The 23250-nt window shown below is 38.5% G+C and overlaps 1 protein-coding gene across 1 annotated transcript in view; it reads left to right on the top strand.

The window, feature by feature from the left end:
- The window catches only part of HELB (DNA helicase B), a 35680-nt gene that overhangs the window by 835 nt on the left and 11595 nt on the right, over positions 1–23250 (top strand). Inside the window, exons 2-10 of the mRNA XM_068972091.1 lie at positions 1860–2267; positions 3290–3459; positions 5531–6409; positions 8865–9042; positions 10437–10578; positions 13140–13294; positions 20486–20567; positions 21096–21155; positions 22622–22850. Coding sequence (XP_068828192.1) covers positions 1860–2267; positions 3290–3459; positions 5531–6409; positions 8865–9042; positions 10437–10578; positions 13140–13294; positions 20486–20567; positions 21096–21155; positions 22622–22850 — 2303 coding nt within the window. The remainder of the gene's footprint in view (positions 1–1859; positions 2268–3289; positions 3460–5530; positions 6410–8864; positions 9043–10436; positions 10579–13139; positions 13295–20485; positions 20568–21095; positions 21156–22621; positions 22851–23250) is intronic.

The following is a 23250-nucleotide window of genomic DNA, read 5'->3' as shown; positions in this document are numbered from 1 at the left end:
AAATAGTCACAGGTGAGTAGGCAGCGCAAGTTTAGACAGAAAATGTTTAAGTTTTTGTGGAGGGTTTAGTTATTCATCCTGCAAGTGTTAGCGACTGGCTAAGGTGTTCCGAGCGAGATAAGTTTGTTGTTGGGGTACCCTGGAGAGATTAGATGATGAGGTTGCTGTCTTAATGGAGCTTCCCCTCTAAGTGCATTAAATAGGTATTTTACAAATAATCGCAGCTGTGTATGCTATGTGTGCTAAGTTGCTTCAGTCATGTCCGACTCTTTGCAACCCTATGGATCATAGCCCACCAGACACCTCTGTCCATGGGATTCTCCAGGCAAGAATACTGGAGTGGGTTGCCACGCCATCCTCCAGGGGATCTTCCCCATGATCCAGGGATTGAACCATTGTCTCTTGTGTCTCTTGCATTGGCAGGCAGGTTCTTTACCACTGGCACCACCTGGGAAGTAACTATAATATCAGTGCTTAATAGAAATTGTATGAAGTGCCATGAGGTTATATTTATGAGTTCAGGGAAGGTTTTCTGAGGAAGTGACAGTTAATCTGAGTTCTGTAGTAAATGTAAACAGTAAGGAAGAAAATATTTAAGGCAGATGCAACAGCTTTTGCAAAGACTGGTAGGAGGGACCTTGACTTTTTTTTTGATTGGAGGATAATTGCTGTACAGAATTTTGTGGTTTTCTGTCATACATCTACAAGAATCAGCCATAGGTACACCCATATCTCCTCCCTCCCAAACCTCCCTCTCGTCTCCCTCTGGATCCCACGCTTCCAGGTTGTCACAGAGTCCTGTTTGAGCCACACAGCAAATTCCCACTAGCTATCTATTTTACATATGGTATTGTAAATTTCCATGTTACTCTCCCCATACATCTCATACTCTTCCTCCTCCCCTGCCCACATGTCCATAGGTCTGTTCTCTATGTCTGGTTCTCCGTTGCTGCCCTGAAAATAAATTCATGAGTACCATCTTTTTAGATTCCACATATATGCATCAGTATATGATATTTATTTTTCTCTTTCTGACTTCACTCTGAAAAATAGGCTCTAACTTCATCCGTCTCATTAGAACTGACTCAAATGCGTTCCTTTTTACGGCTGAGTAGTATTCCATTGTATTTATGTAATGTACCACAGCTTCGTTATCCATTCATCTGTCGATGGACATCTAGGTTGCTTCCATGTTCTAGCTATTGTAAATAGTGCTGCAGTGAACACTGGGGTACATGTGTCTTTTTGACCCTGACATTTTTTTAAGATACTCCTTGGAGGTCAGTATTGGCTGAGATCAGAGTAGCAGAGAGGGAACCTCTTTTAGGAGAGGAACAACAGACTTGCCAGGTACCAGGCCTCCCTCCTGGAATACAAAGACAAATAAGAGATTATCTTATTCTAGAAAGCTTACAGTGTAGTAGCTGCTGCTGCTAAGTCGCTTTAGTTGTGTCCAACTCTGTGGGACCCCACAGACGGCAGCCCACCAGGCTCCTCCATCCCTGGGATTCTCCAGGCAAGAATACTGGAGTGGGTTGCCATTTCCTTCTCCAGTGCATGCATGCATGCTAAGTAGCTTCAGTCGTGTCCAACTCTGTGCAACCCCATGGACATGAGCCCACCAGGCTCCTCTGTCCACAGGATTCTCTAGGCAGGAATACTGCAGTGGGTTGCCATGTCCTTTTCCAACAGTGTAGTAGAGGAAGACAGATAAACAGGTAAGTGGAATATAGACACTGCAATAGACACCTGTACGGGGAACTGTCCCGGGATTAAAGAGAGTAGTGGAGTTGACAAAACATTGGGAAAGATTTTAAATTATCCTAAATTAACATTTCCTTTTTCTTTTTTTTTTTAAGTTTCTGTGTTTGATGAAAACACTCAGGAGAAATGTGACGTGTTTGGACGTTTTCCATTAACTGATGCTTGGTGGCGAGTGAAGGTACAGGTAAAGCCAGGAGGATCAAGGAACTATCGGGTTCAAGGATTTCCATCTTACTTTTTACAGTCAGATATGTCACCACCAAATCAAATCCACATCTGTTCCCTCTTTCTTAAAGAGTGTAATGTCTCCAGTGAGCAAAGAATTAAGTTTTTTACATGGTTAAATAAGAAATCAAGGTATAAAGACCTCAATTTTGAAAATCTTATGGAAAACTTAAGAACATGGCAAGAGGAAATTAAAGGGAATAGTCAAAAACAGTCTACGCAGAAAACACAAGAGTCACCACCAGGTCATGAGATGCTGCTTCCTCTGGAATTCACATGTAAGTGATTTTATCATGGAGTTTTAGTGTAATTGAGATACTGGATGACTAGTATGTTTTAAATATCACCACTACAGTACCTTACTGTAGTATTCTTTTTTAAAATCAGGTTTGATGAAAATGTATTTGTATTGCTTTTGGAGTATGTTATTAACATTGCTGGTTTCTCATCTATAATCTGAAGATATGGGGTGAGATGGGAGAAGGAAATGGCAACCCACTCCAGTATTCTTGCCTGGAGAGTTCATGGTCAGAGGAACCCGGTGGGGTACAGTCCATGGGGTCACAAAAAGTTGGACACGACTGAGTGACTAACGTGGGGTGAGATGATCTTGAAATACCTTTCAGTTACTGTCTTGCTCTAAAAGTGTGATTCTAGGTGTCTCTCTCTAACTTTTGTGTCCATAGGATTACCTTGAGTTGTTAAGAAAAAGTTCAGTTGTCGATTATTCTGTTTAAAAAGGCGGAGAAGAAAGGCAGGAAAAGAACAATCCATTTTGGAAAGATTTCAGTTCAAAATGATTTAAAATAACTTTTAAATATGGTTTGTTATCTGGACATTCACATATATGGAATGTTTTATTTCTTAATTCTATCAAATGAATTTGGCAGTAAGTACATCATTGAATGACTTCCAGGATGAAAGAATCATGACTATAGTAAGAAAAAAGATTATAAAGTTTAATATGTAAATAGTTTTTAATGCTTAACTTTGAATTTATCTATATATCATTTAGTCGGAAATTTTATTCTGTTGCAAGTAGGAGGAAACAAAAGTCTAAGAGGTAGTTATCTAAGCATTTGAAGAACATAAATTTTGATGTTAAACACAAGGAAAGCCATCTTGGTACAAAAACAGTTGTTATAATACAGTCAGTTTTCTCCTGCTTAAAGTAAATGTGTTACTCTCTTTTTGATTGGAATTTCTTTAACTAGTTGTGCTAAATGAGAAAGTCCATCAAATCAGTTGTTTTATGAGCTCATTTGTTAGCTTGGATTTGTTCTTTTCTGATATCCTGTAGTTCCATTTAAAACGGTGATGAGAGCTTTGCAGTTTCCAAAAATAATGGAATTCCTTCCAGTTCTTCTGCCCCGACACTTCAAACAGCTCATAACCTCAAATTCTATAGAGGTGTTGGAAGAGATAGAAGAGATTTTAGGTACACAGCCATGGAAACTTGGATTTCGTAAAGTAAGTAAGACTTTTGCTTAGCTTTTTGTAATCTTATACAAGGATATCTCAAACTTGACAATTTTACATCTTCTTCAAAGGAAAGAAATTTGTATGACCTCAATGTTGATGTATTCTCCTTTCAGTGTTACAACTAAATGTAAACTTTTTATACCTATCCTCTTATTATACAATAAATTTTCAAAGGAAAACAAAATAACAAAATAAATGATATTCATATCATCAGTACTTTAGTTACATAATTTAATTTCATGACTTTTTTGGTAACTAAGTTGCTGTTGCACCTTGAGTATAGATCTCACTGAAGACCCAAGTTCTTAAAGAGTTTGGCAAGTCCATTCTGCTATGTAGCACAATTCCTCACTTTCTTATTTGAACTTTCAAAAGCCTTCATTATTCATATGGTACATCGTGATGTCATTTGATTTTTTTCTTTGGCACAATAATGTCATTTACAATTTCTTTGGCACTTCTGTTTTTGTTATTAGATGCCAGGAGTAGTAAAGCGATACTGTGAAGCTCCAGAGGTGTTGAAAACCAAATGTGGCACTTAAATCAGTACTTGGTTATGAGTGGTTTTCCAAATGAAAATACAGTTTAAAGATTCTGATATAATTCGTGGGTTTCCCAAGAATGTTTACAGATTCCATCCCTCTTGAGAAATACTGGAATAATGAATTTATTCCCTCTGTAAAATGACTATGATTTCAATATGCTTGGAAAAAAAAAGGACTCTGGAGCACTATTATCTATATTTATTCAGGACAGAGGCAGAGCAGTGAACCTTCTGGGGTCAGGTGGGAAAAGGAGGCTTGGAGTCCCCTGTTCAGCAGGTAAACCACCACCCAGAGTAAAGATTTTTGTTGAGGTTTGATGTTCGTTTGCTAGGACTGCTGTAACAAGTAGCATAGACTGGGTGGTGTAAACCACAGAACTTCTATTTTCTCACAGTTCTGGAGTCTGTAAATCCAAATCCAATCAAGATGTTAGCAGGGTTGGTTTCTTCTGAGGCCTCTCTCCTTAGCTCATGAGCAGCTATCTTCCTGTGTCTTCACACCACCTTCCCTCTGTGCTTGTCTGGGTCCTAAAGTCTTATAAAGACACCTGTCATCTTGGATTAGGGCCTATGCCATGTCTCATTTTAACTTAATTATCTTTTTAAAGACCCTGTCTCCAAATAGGGTCACATTCAGGGTTCTGGGTGTTAGAATTTCAACATATGAATTTTGTGGGGTACACATTTCAGCTTTGTATGGAGGGCTCCAGGGGTGATGTCTCCATGAAAAAAAAAAAAAAAATGGAGCTAGTAGATGACCTACTGAGTGGGTCATGATGAGGAAGTTCTACACCTTTTCAGTAGAGTTTGGGCAGAATTGTTGATAGGCACACGGAGAACTAAACAAGTCAAGAAAACGAGGCCGTCATTAACTCCACAGCACACACAAGAGTTCCATACAAAATTTATGTAATCACAGCACATTATGTCACTCAATCGTGGATCCCATTTATACTGATTTAACCAAAATCAGTTTTCAAAATGGTACTGTAACTTTTTCAAAGATGGGAGACGTGTGTGTTTAGGTGATAGTATAAAAGAGCAAGTTCCATGAAGAAAGACTTTCCAAAGTAAGGAGTTAACACGAATTATCTAATTTTTTTTAAAAAATTAAAGAATAGTGTAAACAGTACGTAGAGGAGAGATAAATTTTGGAAGAAATAGCTAAAAGTGTTGGAGGTGTTTCCTTTAGAAGTCATGGAAAGGGTAAGTCAAAGGATTCATATATTTTGTGATAAGGCTTTTAGTGTTATTTGACTTTTAAAACTGTATATGTATTGCTTTGAGAAAATATAATTTTAAATAGAGCATTATATAGATCTCTAATCACAGTAAAATTAATTTAAAAAATAGTGATGTGTCAGGTACACAGATTTTCTCCTCCAAATTTCATTGAAACACATCTTCTGGAACTTAGAAATTATTAATAAATGGCATAGTTTTCACTGTAATTCTCATAATAGTTATCAGTCTTTATCACTCTTATAAAACAACATGACCTTTATTTTCTTAAAGATAACCTACAGAGAACTGAAGCTTTTGCGATGTGAAGCAAGTTGGACGTCGTTTAGTCAATGCAAGTCTCTTTTCCAGTTGATGACGGATTTGGAGAAGAATGCATTAATAATATATTCTCAACTGAAGCAGATATGTAGAGAGCAGGGGCACACGTGTGTTGAAGAAGCTGACTTAACTTTTCAACTATCAGACCTCATGTCTTTTCACGATGCTTGGCAGTCTCTGAAGTTCTTGAAGGATATTGGTGTGGTGACGTATGAGAAGGGCTGTGTCTTTCTTGATGACCTTTACCAGGCTGAGAGAGGCATTGCCTCTTCAGTCTGTGACTTGATGACCAGGCCCCCATGGCAATTACAGGTCGATGTCAAAAAGGTGCTTGCATCTATTCGCACCCCAAGACCTGAGAATTCAGGAAGTGATGATACACTGAATAAAAGTAAACCCAATGAAACAAGATTAGAAGATCTTGTGGATATTTTGGACATGCAAGACAGCGGTGACCATATTTGGGATGATAGTGAAAATGAAGTGAATGCAGAAATGAGTGAGGGTCAGCTGGATCAAGACCAGATGACTGCTCTGGACATGATTTGCTCCAATGCTGTGACAGTCATAAGTGGGAAAGGTGGCTGTGGGAAGACCACAATTGTTAGCCAGCTTTTTAAGCATATAGAGTTGTTGGAAGAAAGAGAAGTGAAAAAAGCTTGTGAAGATTTTGAACAAGACTGGAATGTACCAGAAGAATGGATCACCTTCACCGAGCAAAGTCAGCAGAAACAGGACAAGGCTATAGAAGTTTTACTTACGGCACCTACAGGGAAAGCAGCTGGCTTACTGAGACAGAAAACTGGTTTTAACGCTTATACGCTTTGTCAGGTAAAACCTTTTACATTTGACTTAATGATTTAATTTTTCATTTCTTCCTGAAAACAATTAGTGGGCATTTACAGAATGTTTTCTAGACCCTTGCCTTGTGGTAGCTAATCATGAGATCAGAGATTCCCCAACCTCCAGGCCATGGACTGGTACCTCCTATCTGATCAGCCACAGCATTTGATTAGAAGTAAAGTGAGAGGTAAATGTAATGCCCTTGAATCTTGGATCATCTTGAAACCATCACAACCTCCTCCTGCCCCCATCTGTCCATGAAAAAATTGTCTTCCATGAAAACAGTCCCTGGTGCCAAAAAGGGTGGAGAACGCTAATTTAACTCAATGCTACTCAAACAGCCAGTCTATAAACTGTTACTGTTTACAGGGAAATAGGTGTTCATGCTATCACTGCGCTGCTTCCTTCTTTAAGAAAGTCTTATTATGAAAAAAAAAGTCAACTAAAGTGTATGCTTAATGCTGTAGTTGGTTTTGATTTTGGCATATGGCCCCGTTTCTCCCTGGGACTGATTACAAACATGTCAGAGTCCACATTTTGTGGAATGAAAGCTCTGTAAAAGTGAAAAAACTTGGGTCATCTGGTTTAGTGCTTTATCTCCTCTGCCTACAACAGTGCCTGGGAAATAGCAGTTGCATAATCAGCATTTCAAATGAATTAAGATGCTTGAAAAAAATAGCTGTGACTGTAGTTGAGAGTTGTGAAGTTTCAAAGTTATAAAGAGTTGGAGAGTTTCCTTTAGCCCTGACCTGGCATTTTATAGATCAAGGAACTTAGTCCTTGGAAGATTTCTGAAGGAAAAAAGAATTGGAGTCTAATGGATGATGAAGCTCAGGTAAGAAGAAGGTTTTATTTAAGGGAAAGGCCTTCCCAGAGGCATTGAGGTAAATCATCAAGTGGGTGTAGAGATTTTGAGGGGACTTTGTTGAATGGAATGAAGTGTGTGTAAAATAATGGAAATTGCACTTGGTTTATACTGGGAATTTGAGCTTTAAAGCTTGTATTTTCTTGTTTCATAAAGTCCTTGACAAAGGAGTAAAGTGGGAAGATGATGTTATCTGCATTTTACAGAAGAGCCAGTAGAAATTTGAGGGTGTTAAACAGTTGGCCCCAAACTTAACCAAGGGCAGAGCTCACCCTGGGATTCACATGTGTAACCTCCCAGCTTGCTACTCTTTCCACTGTGCGGTGATTCCCTTATTTACTACAGACTTTGAACACCTAACAAACAAGCCTGGACTTGATTACTGGGGAGTCATTTAGGTTCCCAGGCAAAAGAGTGGAATGAAGAAAGCAGTTCTGAGGAAGGCTACCTAGAATCATGGGATTCCCTGCTGGCTCAGATGGTAAAGAATCCACCTGCAATGCAGGAGACCCGGTTGTGATCCCTGGGTCAAGAAGATCCCTTCGTAGACCCACACGCCATCTCAGAAATGACTTTTGCATTACATTTATCACATGAGTGAGCACAGTGCTCGAGGAGTTCAGTGTAGCTCATTGGTGGGAGAATCTTCTGATCAGTTTATGACCTCCTAGAAGAGGGGAGGCCAGAGAAGGATCGTTACTGAATTTCCTCTTATATTCCAACTCTGATCAATTAGTAGTATCTTAATATTGGGTTGGAATGCTGGGAGGACATTTCTGAAGCTATGTTTAGGCTCAGGAGGGCCCTGAGGTGGTTGTTATATCATTTATTTATCATTCTTGGGCCGGGGTACCACCAGATAATGCAGGTAATTTTTTAGTGACAGTGAGCACACACACACACACACACATACATTGCACATATATATATAAACAACATAGAAACATTTTTTGAATGATATACACCAAAATATTTAACATTCTCTGGTTGTAAATTTTTTTTAATAGTAAATATTTTTACCTCTGTAATAGGGTTGGTTTTTTTTTTTTCAGTTGTCTTGTTGCTTGTAGTGGTGGTAGTTTTTCAGTGTTGGGGAAGTACTTGAAGAAAAATAATATTTTTATAGGTAGTTCAGGCAGGCAGCCCTTTATTTCCAGAATGGAGTATTCTAGTTGCGAGAAGAGTGAGGCTTAAGTGTTTGGGCTATCTCAGAAGGCCAAGAGAAGGTTTAATTGTGGTTGGAAAGAACAGGGAGCTCACTCTGGTCAGGAGTGGTAAGAAAACCGTTGGGACTCTGGTGGTGGAAGAGTGCTGTTTGTTGAATTAAACACATTAAGTGCTTCCTAGTGAGTACTAAGAAGCAATTTTTTTGAACTATTTCCTCTATCTTTCCATTCTATAACTTTTGTGTTCTCTATTTCTTTCATCTTTTCCCCCATGTTATTGTACCTATATCCTCCCCATCCCTTCCCCATTTAAGAGTTTTATTTTAAAAGATCATGTTGAAATTTTTTGATTTTTTTTTTTTTTTGGTGAATTTTTTAACCTGAATTTAGAAATGTCATACTTTGCTTGTAGGTCAATTATAGTTTCTATTTATGGAAGGAAAAAATAAAGACCAAGAACAGGCCATGGAAATTTTCTTCGGTTAGAGTTCTGGTTGTGGATGAAGGGAGTTTGGTATCTGTAGCAATCTTCAAGTCGGTTTTAAATTTATTGTGTAAGCACTCCAAACTTTCTAAACTTATTGTCCTTGGTAAGTTAAAATATTGTTGGAATCCTAATTGTTTGGTTCAAATCATTGTGATTAGTAGGTTGTTCTGGGGTTTTCCAGGTGGTTCATTGGTAAAGAATCCACCTGCCAGTGTAGGACTCTCACCAGAGACATGAGTTCAATCCCTGGGTTGGGAAGATCCCCTGGAGAAGGAAATGGCAACCCACTCTGGTATTCTTGCCTGGAAAATCCCATAGACAGAGGAGTCTGGCAGGCTACTGTCCATAGGGTCGCAAAAAGAGTCGGACACGACTGAGCATGCATACGCACACCAGACACACACACAGTAGCTTGTTTATACCATTTCACTGTTTTAATATCCATATCCTACAGGCGAGAAGGCATTTCTCAGAGCCCACACTAAAGGCACACTGAGTTCAATTTGACCACCTCCATCAGCTCAGTGGCTTCTTGTTTTGGTTAATTATTAGCAAGCTAGGTTGTGAATGAAATAGAGTTGTGAGGGGTTACAGTAATTACCTAAATGATGACTATTAAAGTAGTAAAATTGTCACAGACTCAGAGTAAATCAGGACGTAGATCATTTGGAAATAAGTCTGAACGATAGACCACTTAAAAGTAATTTTATGATTTTAAGCTAATAGTGCAAATGAAACCTCACTAGCTTAAGTCCTTTCCAATTCTGGTGAGATTTAGTTAGATTCTATTGGGTAGTACTGATGTGTAGACTATATGATTTAATGGAGGAGAAAATAAAATTGCAATGAGAGAATCAATATATTTATAAGTAATTGTTTTAGGTATTTGAGAATATTGTATAAGCAGTTGATTCCATTAATAGTTAAAGCATTCTCTCAGTTTCCCAGAAAATAGTTTCTCTTTTCTCTAGGATTTGCTTGTTTGTTTAAAGTAAAAAGATGCGTAATAGAGCAGAACATTATCATTACATTACTGAAATTTATCTATTATCAAATGCACTGGATTTATTTCACATTTTAATGTTAATTTTATTTATTTGAGGCCATAGATTTTTCTATGTTTAGAAAGACATTGAACAGGATTGAATAAATGACTAAATTATAGATACCTAAGACCTGTTTTTTTCTGTACATGTTGGTGAAAATATATACCCCAACACATATCTGTAAACATGAAAAAAGTTCAATTCACATTTTACCTTACCATGTTATCACTGTTTTTATACTTTATATTGTTTAATTGGAATGGCTTTTGTTGTTGAATATTTTTGAAGACTTGATATTCTTAAGTAATTTTAAACAAAGATTTTTTTTCTTTTTTTCTCATAGTAAGTCTTTATAGCATTTATCAGCAGGGAGAAATAAAAGTAATTTCTAAATTTCAAGATCCTAGTTACTTAAAACCTACTGACTGTATCTACTTTTCCCCGTCTTCAGGTGATGTTAGACAGTTACCCAGCATTGAACCTGGTAACTTGCTGAAAGATCTTTTTGAAACTCTTAAATCAAGGAATTGTGCTATTGAACTAAAGACAAACCATAGAGCAGAATCTGAATTAATTGTGGACAATGCTACCAGGTATATTATGGCTAAAATTCTGCGTTTTCTTTCTGTTGTATTGGAAATAAAGGAAAAATACAGGCTTTTGAATTAAGGTGATTTGGTGCAGTGTGTTTACTATACTCTTTTAGCAAAACTTTTCTATCCTTCAGTATATGTATATCTTTTGTCCCACAGTTAGAAAAGCAAAATTAATATTTTTCATTATTGAAAACAACATAAAGTGTTGTTGAAGTTTAAGAATAAATATGTTTTCTTAATTTTAAAAGTCTATTTGTGAAATAAAATTGCATCAAGCTTAGATACCAGAATAAACCCAAGCGGAACAGAGAATTGGAAATGAGTTCATTAGAGTTCAAGGGCCAACTGGGGAATACATTCCCTGTAATTTTTATAAGGGGAGAGCCCAAAGCATAAAAAGATGTTTTACTCCTTGATGAATCCTGGTGGTACCTGTGGCATATGACTTTAAGAGTAGGAAAGAATCCTTCTGTTCTTGTAATCTTTGCATAAGCCTTTAGAGTGATCCTCTGTAATAGTTGTGATGGGGCTACAGAATATTAAGAAACTGTTTTATTCTGTGGGCCACAATTTATCTTTGTTTCTGACTCTTTCAAGGTGCTATTTTTCTCTATGTTTGGTGTTTTTTATTATTTTTTTTCCAGGTTTCATTTCCCTTTTATTGGCTGTAGTGCATCCTTTATTTCTGTATCTGCGTGGCATTATTTTCGGTTCTACTTTATTACTAGCCATTGCTTAGGAAATTCTTGAGATCATGGGGCAATCTACTGAATGGCAGAGGATGATAGTTGATTGGCGTAAAAATACAGCATGGGTCCTGAACTGTTGCTATGATCACAAATTTAGCATGAAACTTCATTGTCTTAGGTCTTCTTTGTGCAACATTTTTTGGACCTCTGTCCTGCCATTGGACCTGGTATGTATCCATCTGGGGCTTAGGATCGGGAACTAAATTTTTGACTGTACCTGAGGACCAAAAATGACTTACTAATTAATGTAGAATTAAATTGAAAGGTAGAGTTTGCTCAAAGAAGTCCTTTTTTTTTTTAAAAGAGTACTTTCTTTATGATGATTTGTTTTCTGTCAGAAGAATTCCTATCTTTTTAAATGATAGATTGAAAACTTGATAGCTTATATGGAGGTCTTTGCAGCTATCTGGTTCAGATATTCAGCAGGACAGGATATTGCATTAGACTACAAGGTGCTGTTTTTGTTGTCTAAACATTTTCTTGCTTGGATGTCAGCAAAAACCATCTCCCTGTCCCTGTCTACCGTGGAGAGAACAGAGAGGAAGAGAAAGAATGGATAGGAATAGTGTAGATGATACAGATGCATATTGAGACAGTAAGAAAAATAATGTAGTTGAGGTGTAATATTCTTTACCTATCACTCTTCTGCCCCTACATAAAGGCAACCTCAGTTTTGGAATATTGGTAGATGATTGGTTATTGTAAAGTCTAGAAATCTTTGGGAGAATACGAAGCACATTAGATGTCTTAGAACTCAATTTTCTCTGAAATTTAGGAATTCCTTTTAGTAACTTTTTCAATATCTTTTGGGCTGTGCTCCTTTCATCATTTCCTCTTGGTCATCATCACCCTGTGATTAATGACAGATGAGTCCCAGTGATACCATGAACAGAGATACAAGTGTTACATGTCCTGGATCAGAAGCAGAACAGGAAATCCATGGTGATTCTCAGCACCCCAAATTAAACCTGGGATAGTACAGCAGGGCCAGCCTTCTCCTCTCTCCTTTCTTCTCTTTCCACCATTTTGGGAAGGGTTGAAGATGACACACAGTAGGGTTCTAGACCTTTGATAGCTAGGCTGAGGTTGGTCTTTACGGGGAGTCAGTTTTCTAACGGATAGCCAAGGAGGGACTCTAGTGTGATAATGCCACTGGCCCTTACTATGTTTTCTGTTATGGCTTGCTAATCTTGGGGTGTACAAGAATAAAAAAATGATTGAGAAGGGAACAGAAGCAAAGAGAAGATGTGGATACTTGGTTCAGTTGAGAAGATGAGCCCATAGGTATGATATATAATAGAAGGAAGGAGAAAAGAAGGAGTGTGATGTATATGTATGGAAAAGCCCCTGAAGAGTCTAAATTAATTTAAACAGAAATATGGAGCCCATTGGGTCCAAATTTCCATCCTAGCTCTTCTGCTTTCTACCTCTGTGGTCTTGGACATCCCCGCTGTAGTTAACTAGGCATCACGCTGCTTTATCTATGAAATGAGGATAATACCTACCTTGTGTGGTTCTTTTGTGGTTTGGAGAAAAGTAGATCAAGTTCTCAGAATGTTGCTTGGTAAATTTTTTCTAATACTTTAAATGTGCTAGGAGTAGGGGACTGATGGATAAATGTAACATTGTGGTCTTGGCTAAGTCTGTTTTGAAACTCCTTTAGTATTTATAATGCATGTATGGGTGGCCTTTTCACCCTGTTTATGACCTATTCACAGATATTATTATAATGACATTATCTCTGCTCGTATATGAAGACACATTTTTGGATGCTAATATTCTTGGTGTATTATTTTATCTTTATTTAAGAATCTCAAGATGCCAGTTTCCAACATTTGATGCAGAGTTGAATATCTCTGATAATGTGACATTCTCTGTCTCAGTACAAGATAAATCATTTATTTTTGTCAGACTCCCAGAAGAAGATGCCAGTTCTCCGTCCTCAAAAAGTAACCATCAGTCTTGTAAGTATAAACTTTTATGTTTATAGGGTTAAATATTTCAGTTTTATAATTCAGTTATTAAATAACTACTTGTAATTTTATTTGATAGTAGTAAATTGCTAGTAAAACATTAGGCACTAAAAATAAATTTATTTAATGTATTAATTTAATAAATTTATTAATCATCAAAAGCAGATTACTTTTGAATTTTGTAAAGAAGTAAGCTCATGCATACTAAAGGACTTAGTAAATATTTGTTGAGTACATAAGTGGATGTAGATGATTAGTTTGGTGTGCTCAGTTACTCAGTCATGTCTGACTCTTTGTGACCCCGTGGACTGTAGCCTGCCAGGCTTCCTCTGCCCATGGGATTCTCTAGGCAAGAATACTGGAGTGGGTTGCCATTTCCTTCTCCAGGGGATCTTCCTGACCCAGGGCCGAAGATGATTAGTTTACAATAAAGCAAGAGCCCCAGTAATCGCAAGTTTATTCTTAATGAATGAAGCTTTTTTTTTAACAGCAATTGGAAACATTTGTTGTTTTGAGGACATTTGTGAAACAAAAGTGATGGCTGTCAAACTGTTGCTAAGCTGAGTTCCTAACAGTTCTGTTTCTAATAAAGTGGACAAACGTCACTTCTAATTAGGGGTATTAGGATAACAGCATGATAGGATTGAGAAAATGCATGGGACAAGGGACTCTTCTCCCTGTGTGTATGAGTCGTGTCTCATCACTCCACCATTGGTAAAATGGGGGTCACAGTGACAGTATGGAACAGTTGTGAAAGTTGAGGGCATTTGTCAGTTTTGAGGAGCTATGTAAATGTTATTTTTTTGTAAATCAGTTCAGTCCAACTCTTTGTATCCGACTCTTTTCGACCCCATGGACTGCAGCACGCCAGGCCTCCCTGTCTATCACCAACTCCCGGAGTTTACTCAGACTCATGTCCATTGAGTCGGTGATGCCATCCAACTGTCTCATCCTCTGTCGTCACCTTCTTCTCCTGCCCTCAATCTTTCCCAGCATCAGGGTCTTTTCCAGGGAGTCAGGTCTTCACATCAGGTGGCCAAAGTTGGAGTTTCAGCTTCAACATCTGTCCTTCCAATGAACATTCAGGACTGATTTCCTTTAGGATGGACTGGTTGGATCATGTAAATGTTATTTTTTTGTAAATAATAGATATTAAGTTATTACTCCAAATGAATTTATTTAAATAGATTATACCTTTGAATCTTTATATTATAAACTTGCTTAGCAAGCTTTTAAAAATAGTGTAGTGGTTTACTCAAAATTGAATTGGCGAAGATGTAAATGGTTATTATTGAGAATTTCTTGTAGTTGCCACAGTTCTTCAAATTATGTGCTTCTTACTTAGCAGCTTTCACTCGACATGTGACATTAATTGACATCCAACTTTGTATGTAAGCCTCTCCTCTTCTGTGTGTGTCCCATCTTAGTTCCCTTGGGTTAGTGTTCATTCACACGTTACAGTATTCTTTTTTTAAATGAGATCATGTAATAATGGCATTCTATGTATGTGTTTTTGGTGATGGTTTTTTTTTTTTAATTATAGAAATCATTTATATTCCTTAACAGAAGTCAACTGATACAGAAGTGTTTGAAATAAAAATTAATATTTCCTTTAATCATTCCCACTCCTCTTCCCCAGAGTCAACTCCCATAAAAGTTACATCCATAGGAAGAGCTTGGTGTTTATCTTTATAAAACTTAATTATATCCATGTGTACATGCTAAGTCACTTCAGTCATGTCTGACTCTGTGCAACCCTATGGACTGTAGCCTGCCAGGCTGCCCTGTCCATGGGATTCTCCTGGCAAGAATAGTGGAGTGGGTTGCCATGCATACACAGACCAATTTAGTTTTATATAAATTGGATTATAAGCTGTGTATTGTTTTTTGGCTTGTTTTTTATTCCACATGTTGTGAATAATTGCCTGGAAAATCCCATGGGTGAAGGAGCCTGGTAGGCTGCAGTCCATGAGGTCGCTAAGAGTTGGACACAACTGAGCGACTTCCCTTTCACTTTTCACTTTCACGCATTGGAGAAGGAAATGGCAACCCACTCCAGTGTTCTTGCCTGGAGAATCCCAGGACAGAGGAGCCTGGTAGGAGGCCGTCTATGGGGTCGCACAGCGTCAGACACGACTGAAGCGACTTAGCGGCAGCAGCAACAGTGAATAATTTAGATAATGTTTATCCTCACCAGAACTTAGTTCATAGTAGATATTAGTACAGTCGAAGAAAATGAGACAGCTATCGTTAAGAACTTTCTTTCTCTGCTGTTCCATTTAGATCTACCTGAAATAAGTTTAGTTTTATTTCTGGCACCCATTCTTTACATTAATGAGAATGTACTTTAAAAAGTTTCAGAATGGTAGCAGAGCTTAGCTGATGCTGTTTCTCTATCTTAATTATATCTTAATTATAAACTTCAGCTGGAAAATGAGTCTCTTCTTTAAGAGAATTGAATAAATACTCCTTAGAGAGGCATATAGTACTTTTTCATGAATAATTAAGTATTATTACTTAACACTTAAGTAATAAGTATTTCTTAATAAATTACCCAGTTATTCCCATTATTGCAAGATACAAAGCCCTGAGACAGGCTTCGTAGCTGGGCTGGAAGTCCAATGATGTTAAAATGAGAAAAAATGCACATCTTAGAATCAAGGAAATACAGTGTGTATATTGATCTGGAAGATGTAGGGAGAGTGAACAAATCAGGGAGCAGAACAGCATGATTTGTACGTGTGAAACCTTTGCAAGCAGGGCTTGGCTGGAGGTGAGCTGAGTGTTGGCCATGTTTTACTGATAACCCTTTCTTCATATGAAAAATGAAGGGCTCCGTGAGCAACTAATTTGGTTTTCCTAGAGCAAGGCTTACAAGTACTGGGCTTTTTCATTCCCTTTTCATTTATCTATGAGGGAAAGACCTAAAAGCCTGAGATGTTTTTCCCCCAATTTTTATATCTTGTCCCTTTCTTGAGAAATGTTCCCTGATTTGTAGCATTGCTAAGAGAGATGAGAGGAAGCCAGCTTCTCAGGCTGTGAGGAAGGACAAGTTGTAAGTGGGCATTATCACTGTCAGTGATCTGAGTGCTAAAAGAGGGAGGCTGGCTACCCTACCCTGTTGGAAAACTTCTTTTACTTTCAAGGGCCTCAGTTTCACTTTCGTAGCAAGGATGTAATCAGTGGTGAGAGTTAAACTATTTAATAGCTGCCAGAGTCTGGTCACTATTGGAATAGATGCCCTTCCTGTGTCAGGGTTAACCTATTAGTTGTTGAATCATGGGGAGATCTGGGGATTCTGGAGGAGGGAAAGACATGGGTGGGGTTTGAGGGAGGGCTTTGTGGTGTTTGGGGAGTAGCTGTTTTCTAGTCTAGATATTATAAAAACATCTCCCTATTTTATACAGGTCTGTGTCAGCTAAATGTCAGCTCTGGGTATAATAATACATGCATTATATGCATATTGTGATGATTAAATTAAAGATGAAATCACAGATGCGAAGCATATAGATTCTCAAACTACAACTGATGACCACTAGTGCCACCAGAGCTTAAAACAGAAGTCGTACATTAGTAATTCTGTTACATATTTTGTCCTAGAAACCATCAATAAATATGCAGTGATGATACTACAAATTAGGAGCTGTCTGGGCTAGTGACTGAGAAAGAATGGCTGGAAGACATGCCTTCATTCTGGTTTCTTTTCTTCTGGCTGATGAAGCAAATAAGGTTGATGCTCCTGTGGTGAACCTGTATCCTGTTTGATGAGACCCCTTAGCAGGAATTCTGAATTAGTTTCCCCTCAGTCAGTCTCTCCCATCAGGAAGCTTCCATAAGCCTGTTATTCGTACCCACCAGAGGGCAGACAGAATGAAAACCACACTCATAGAAAACTAATCAAACTGATCACATGGACCACAGACTTGTCTAACTCAATGAAACTGTGAGCCATGCCGTGTAGGGCAGCCCAAGACAGACAAGGGTGGAGAGTTCTGACAAAAAGTGGTCCACTGGAGAAGGGAATGGCAAACCACTTCAGTATTCTTGCCTGGAGAACCCCATGAACAGTATGAAAAGGCAAAAACATAGGACACTGAAAGAGGAACTCCCCAGGCTGGTGGGTGTCCAGTATGCTACTGGAGATCAGTGGAGAAATAACTCCAGAAAGAATGAGGGGATGGCGCCAAAGCAAAAACAATACCCAGTTGTGGATGTGACTGGTGATAGATGTAAAGTCCAATGCTGTAAAGAGAAATATGCATAGTACTCTGGAATGTTAGGTCCATGAATCAAAGCAGATTGGAAGTGGTTAAATAGGAGATGGCAAAAGTGAACATTGACATTTTAGGAATCAGCGAACTAAAATGGACTGGAATGGGTGAATTTAAGTCAGATGACCATTATATCTACTACTGTGGGCAAGAATCCCTTAGAAGAATTGGAATAGCCCTCACAGTCAACCAAAGAGTCCGAAATGTTGTACTTGGATGCAATCTCAAAAATGACAGAATGATCTCTGTTTGTTTCCAAGGCAAGCCATTCAAGTCTATGCCCCAACCAGGAATGATTCTATGAAGACCTTCTAGAACTAACACCCAAAAAAGATGTCCTTTTCATTATAGGAGACTGGAATGCAAAAGTCGGAAGTCAAGAGATACCTGTAATAACAGGCAAATTTGACCTTGGAGTACAAAATGAAGCAGGTCAAAGGCTAACCGTTTTGCCAAGAAAACGCTCTGGTCATAGTAAACACCATCTTCCAACAACACAAGAGAAGATTCTACATGTGGACATCACCAGATGGTCAATACTGAAATCAGATTGATTATATTCTTTGCAGCCAAAGATGGAGAAGCTCTATACAGTCAGCAAAAACAAGACCGGGAGCTGACTGTGGCTCAGATCATGAATTCCTTATTGGCAAATTCAGACTTAAATGGAAGAAAGTAGGGAAAACCACTAGACCATTCAGGTATGACCTAAATCAAATCCCTTATGATTATACAGTGGAAGTGACAAATAGATTTAAGGGACTAGATCTGATAGACAGAGTGCCCAGTGAACTGTGCACGGAGTTTCATGACATTGTATAGGAGGCAGTGATCAAGACTATCCCCAAGAAAAAGAAATGCAAAAAGGCAAAATGGTTGTCTGAGGAGGGTTTACAAATAGCTGAGAAAAGAGAAGCAAAAGGTAAAGGAGAAAAGGAAAGATATACCCATTTGGATGCAGAGTTCCAAAAAATTGCAAGGAGAGATAAGAAAGCCTTCCTCAGTGATCAATGCAAAGAAATAGAGGAAAACAATAGAATGGGAAAGACTAGAAATCTCTTCAAGAAAATTATAGATACCAAGGGAACATTTCATGCAAAGATGGGCAGAATAAAGGACAGAAATGGTATGGACCTAACAGAAGCAGAAGATATTAACAAGTGGTGGCAAGAATACATGGAAGAACTATACAAAAAAGATCTTCATGACCCAGATAACCATGATGGTGTGATCACTCACCTAGAGCCAGACATCCTGGAATGTGAAGTCAAGTGGGCCTTAGGAAGCGTCACTACGAACAAAGCTAGTGGAAGCAGTGGAATTCCAGTTGAGCTATTTCAAATCCTAAAAGATGATGCTGTGAAAGTGCTGCACTCAATATGCCAGCAAATTTGGAAAACTCAGCAGTGGCCACAAGACTGAAAAAGGTCAGTTTTCATTCCAATCCCAAAAAAGGGCAAGGCCAAAAAATGTTCAAACTACTGCACAATTGCACTCATCTCATACACTAGCAAAGTAATGCTCAAAATTCTCAAAGCAAGGCTTCAACAGTATGTGAACCGTGAACATCCAAATGTTCAAGCTGGATTTAGTGAAGGCAGAGGAACCAGAGATCAAATTGCCAACATCCGCCAGATCATCAAAAAAAGCAAGAGAGTTCCAGAAAAACATCTACTCCTACTTCATTGACTATGAAGGTCGCTTCTTTGCGACCCCATGAATCTCAGCACGCCAGGCCTCCCTGTCCATCACCAAATCCTGGAGTCCTGGAGTTCACCCAAACCCATGTCCATCAAGTTTGTCATGCCATCCAACCTCACAACAAATTATGGAAAATTCTTAAAGAGACCACCTAACCTGCCTCCTGAGAAATCTGAATGCAAGTCAAGAAGTAACAGTTAGAACTGGACATGAAACAACAGACTGGTTCCAAATAGGGAAAGGAGTACGTCAAGGCTGTATGTTGTCACCCGGCTTATTTAACTTGTATGCAGAGTACATCATTCAAAATGCGGGGTGGATGAAGCACAAGCTGGAATCAAGATTGCCAGGAGAAATATGAATAACCTCAAATATGCAGATGATACCACCCTTATGGCAGAAAGCGAAGAAGAGCTAAAGAGCCTCTTGATGAAAGTAAAAGAGGAGAGTGAGAAAGTTGGATTAAAACTCAACATTCAGAAAACTAAGATCATGGCATCTGGTCCCATCACTTCATGGCAAATAGATGGGGAAACAATGGAAACAGTGACAGATTTTATTTTCTTGGGCTCCAAAATCACTGTAGATGGTGAGTGCAGTCATGAAATTCAAAGACGCTTGCTCTTTGGAAGAAAAGTTATGACCAACCTAGACAGCATATTAAAAAGCAGAGATACTACTTTGCCAACAAAGGTCTGTCTAGTCAAAGCTATGGTTTTTCCAGTTGTCATGTATGGATGTGAGAGTTGGACTATAAAGAAAGCTGAGTGCTGAAGAATTGATGCTTTTGAACTGTGGTGTTGAAGAAGACTCTTTAGTCCCTTGGACTGAAAGGAGATCCAACCAGTCCATCGTAAAGGAAATCAGTCCTGAATATTCATTGGAAGGACTGATGCTGAAGCTGAAACTCCAATACTTTGGCCACCTGATGGGAAGTACTGACTCACTGGAAAAGACCCTGATGCTGGGAAAGATTGAAGGCGGGAGGAGAAGGGGACGACAGAGGATAAGATGGTTGGATTGCATTACTGACTCAATGGACATGAGTTTGAGTAAGCTCCGGGAGTTGGTGATGGACAGGGAGGCCTGGTGTGCTGCAGTCCATGGGGTCACAAAGAGTCAGACACAACTCAGGGACTGAACTGACTGATTGAAATAGTGTTATAATTCAGTGCTTTTCTGTGTTAACCTTTTTCTCTTGAATTATCAGATTTATATTCTGCAGTTAGTACTTTACTCCAAGAAAAGGACCTAGAAGATGTGAAAACATCACAATTTATTGCCTTTAGAAGGTAAAGCATTTACAATATTTTATTGTTTTTAAAAGTGGAACTTTTAAATTTCATACCTTATTAATCTAGATGCTGTTGAAATGGGAGACTCTAGTAGTTCATCACTGTGAATCCTCTCTTATTTTGAGGTACTTCTTTGGTAGACCCAGTGGAAGGCAGCTTTTAAAGAGGGCTGTTCATTCATATGTTCATTCATTTATTGGTCACACTGCACAGTTTGTGGGATATTAAATCCCTGACTAGAGATAGAACCCAGGCCCATGGCAGTGAGAGTACTGAGTCCCAACCAATGGACCACCAGAGAATTCCCTAAAGAGGGCTCTTTCTACCAAATATTATATTTGGTAACTAATAGGAAATCTGAATGGAAGAAATACTTCTATATTTAAATCAAAATTACCAAATACCTTTTCCTGAGGAAAGTTCTGGAAACTTTTGATAGAACCCCATATATCATAATTGTTGGTAATAGAAATCTACACAAAAGAGATTCCATTAAAGTGACCCTTGCATTTTCCTGTGTTGTAGGCAGGACTGTGACGTGATCAACGCCTGCTGTTGCAAGCACTACACAGGACGTCTAATCAAGTAAGGACAGTGCTTCCTGGATTCACTGTACTTTTGTTTGTTTATCATTGTAGTTGCATATTTAAAAATCTTTATTCTCCATTGTTAAGTCAGCTGATTTCTTCAATTAAGTATGATATAGATCCTTAGGAATTTTTGGTAATCAGCGTAATGAGAAAAATAAGGAATAAAATTATCCTTGTAGTTTCCTACTTCTAGCCTCTGCAGATTGAGCTTTGAGAATTTATGGCAATTTTTCAAATCAGATATGTGTGGAATGTATTCAAGAACCTTAGCAACAGGATGCCTGCAGAGAGCACCTTAGGTGAACATCTGTCGGGGAAATAAGCGAATAGAAAAGCCATGCTGTTCACACGTAGGACAGGCTACATAACTTCTCTTGCATGTATCAACAGGGCTTCCCTTGTGGCTCAGCTGGTAAAGAATCCACCTGCAATGCAGGAGACCCCAGTTTGATTCCTGGGTTGGGAAGATCTCCTGGAGAAGGGAAAGGCTACCCACTCCAGTATTCTGGCCTTGAGAATTCCATGGATTGTGTTAATCCTGCTGCTGCTGCTAAGTTGCTTCAGTCGTGTCTGACTCTGTGCGACTCCATAGACAGCAGCCCACCAGGCTCCCCCGGCCCTGGGATTCTCCAGGCAAGAACACTGGAGTGGGTTGCCATTTCCTTCTCCAACGCGTGAAAGTGAAAAGGGAAAGTGAAGTTGCTCAGTCGTGTCCGACTCGTAGCGACCCCATGGGATCACAAAGAGTTGGACACAACTGAGCGACTTTCACTTAATAATAATAATACCATTTATGAAGTGTAGAGAATCCAGAAATGTGTAAGTTACTAGAGGATCTCCTTGTCTATTGAGGGAAGACAGAAAATACCATGATAGGTACCCCAACACCATCGAGTCTGGGTCTCAGTCTTGAGCAGGCAGTTTCACCCTTCCATGTACGTAAGAGCATACTTACTTAGAATCTCCCTCATAAGTTGTAGTAAGGATGAAATGAAATAACATGCCTAAAGCACTTACCAATTTGCTGCTATTATTCTGATATAGTGTCATAATTATTATACTAGAAATATGTATAAATGTGTGAGACTTGAATTGGAGTAGTGGTAACAGAAATTGAAGAGGAGAGGATGAATTTAAAAGGGAGAGTCGATAAGATTTTTGGTAACTTTTGGAATGTGAAGGGAAAGACAGACATCAGCCTTTATGCCAAAATTTCTAGCTTGAAAAAAGTCAGCTGGGAAATGTCGTTGAGTTTGAGGGGTTGCAGTGAGTATAGGTAATCAGACCACAACCGTGGGAGCCTCCTCATTTCTTGGTGACCTTTGGAGAACAAAAGTGATATAAAGAGTCTGTGGAAATTATTTTGAGAATTGGATCAGATCTGAGTGGGAGTCAGTGCCTAAAGACAATGAAATTGTGGTTTTCCAAATTCTCATACTGTATTCTTATTTTCTATCTCAGAAACCATCAGAATAGGCTTGAATTTGGAGTTGGTGATAAAATTTGTTGTACCAAGAATGCATATCTCTCAGAGTTACTCCCTGAAAATACCTTCAACAGTCAACAAAATAATGAATTAAAAGCTAGTGGTGAAGACTTTAATGGTGGTACTCCTGGTTTTGCCAAAAATAAGCATGACTTTGAAAGTGGTACTCGACTCTGCAATGGAGAAATATTTTTTATAACAGCGGTAGGTAATAACAGAAAAATAGTACCTTTTTACCTATGAGGGATAGATTTGGTTTTCTTTTTATTGCCTGAGGATTGATTCAGAATCTAATCATATGAGAGCTGACATTTTTCTTCCATAATTTTTTGTTAAGAACTTTTGGCTTTGTATCCATGAGGAATCTTGATTTGTAGTTTTCCAGTGACATCTTTTCTGATTTTATGAGGCCAACTAATTCTGGCCTCATAAAATTAGTTGGGAAATGTTCCTTTCTCTTACATTTTCTGGGAGACGTTGTGAAGAAACACATTTTTTAATAAGTTTGAAGTGCTCAAGTAACAAAACCAAGGGACAAGTGACACACTTATTATGTTTTACAAAGCAGCATTTCCTTGGTTGCTGCTTAAGTACAGAAGCTATA

The sequence above is a fragment of the Capricornis sumatraensis genome, chromosome 4 (genome assembly GCF_032405125.1).
Source record: "Capricornis sumatraensis isolate serow.1 chromosome 4, serow.2, whole genome shotgun sequence".
Taxonomy (NCBI): domain Eukaryota; kingdom Metazoa; phylum Chordata; class Mammalia; order Artiodactyla; family Bovidae; genus Capricornis; species Capricornis sumatraensis.
This window is presented reverse-complemented; position numbering and strand designations above follow the sequence as displayed.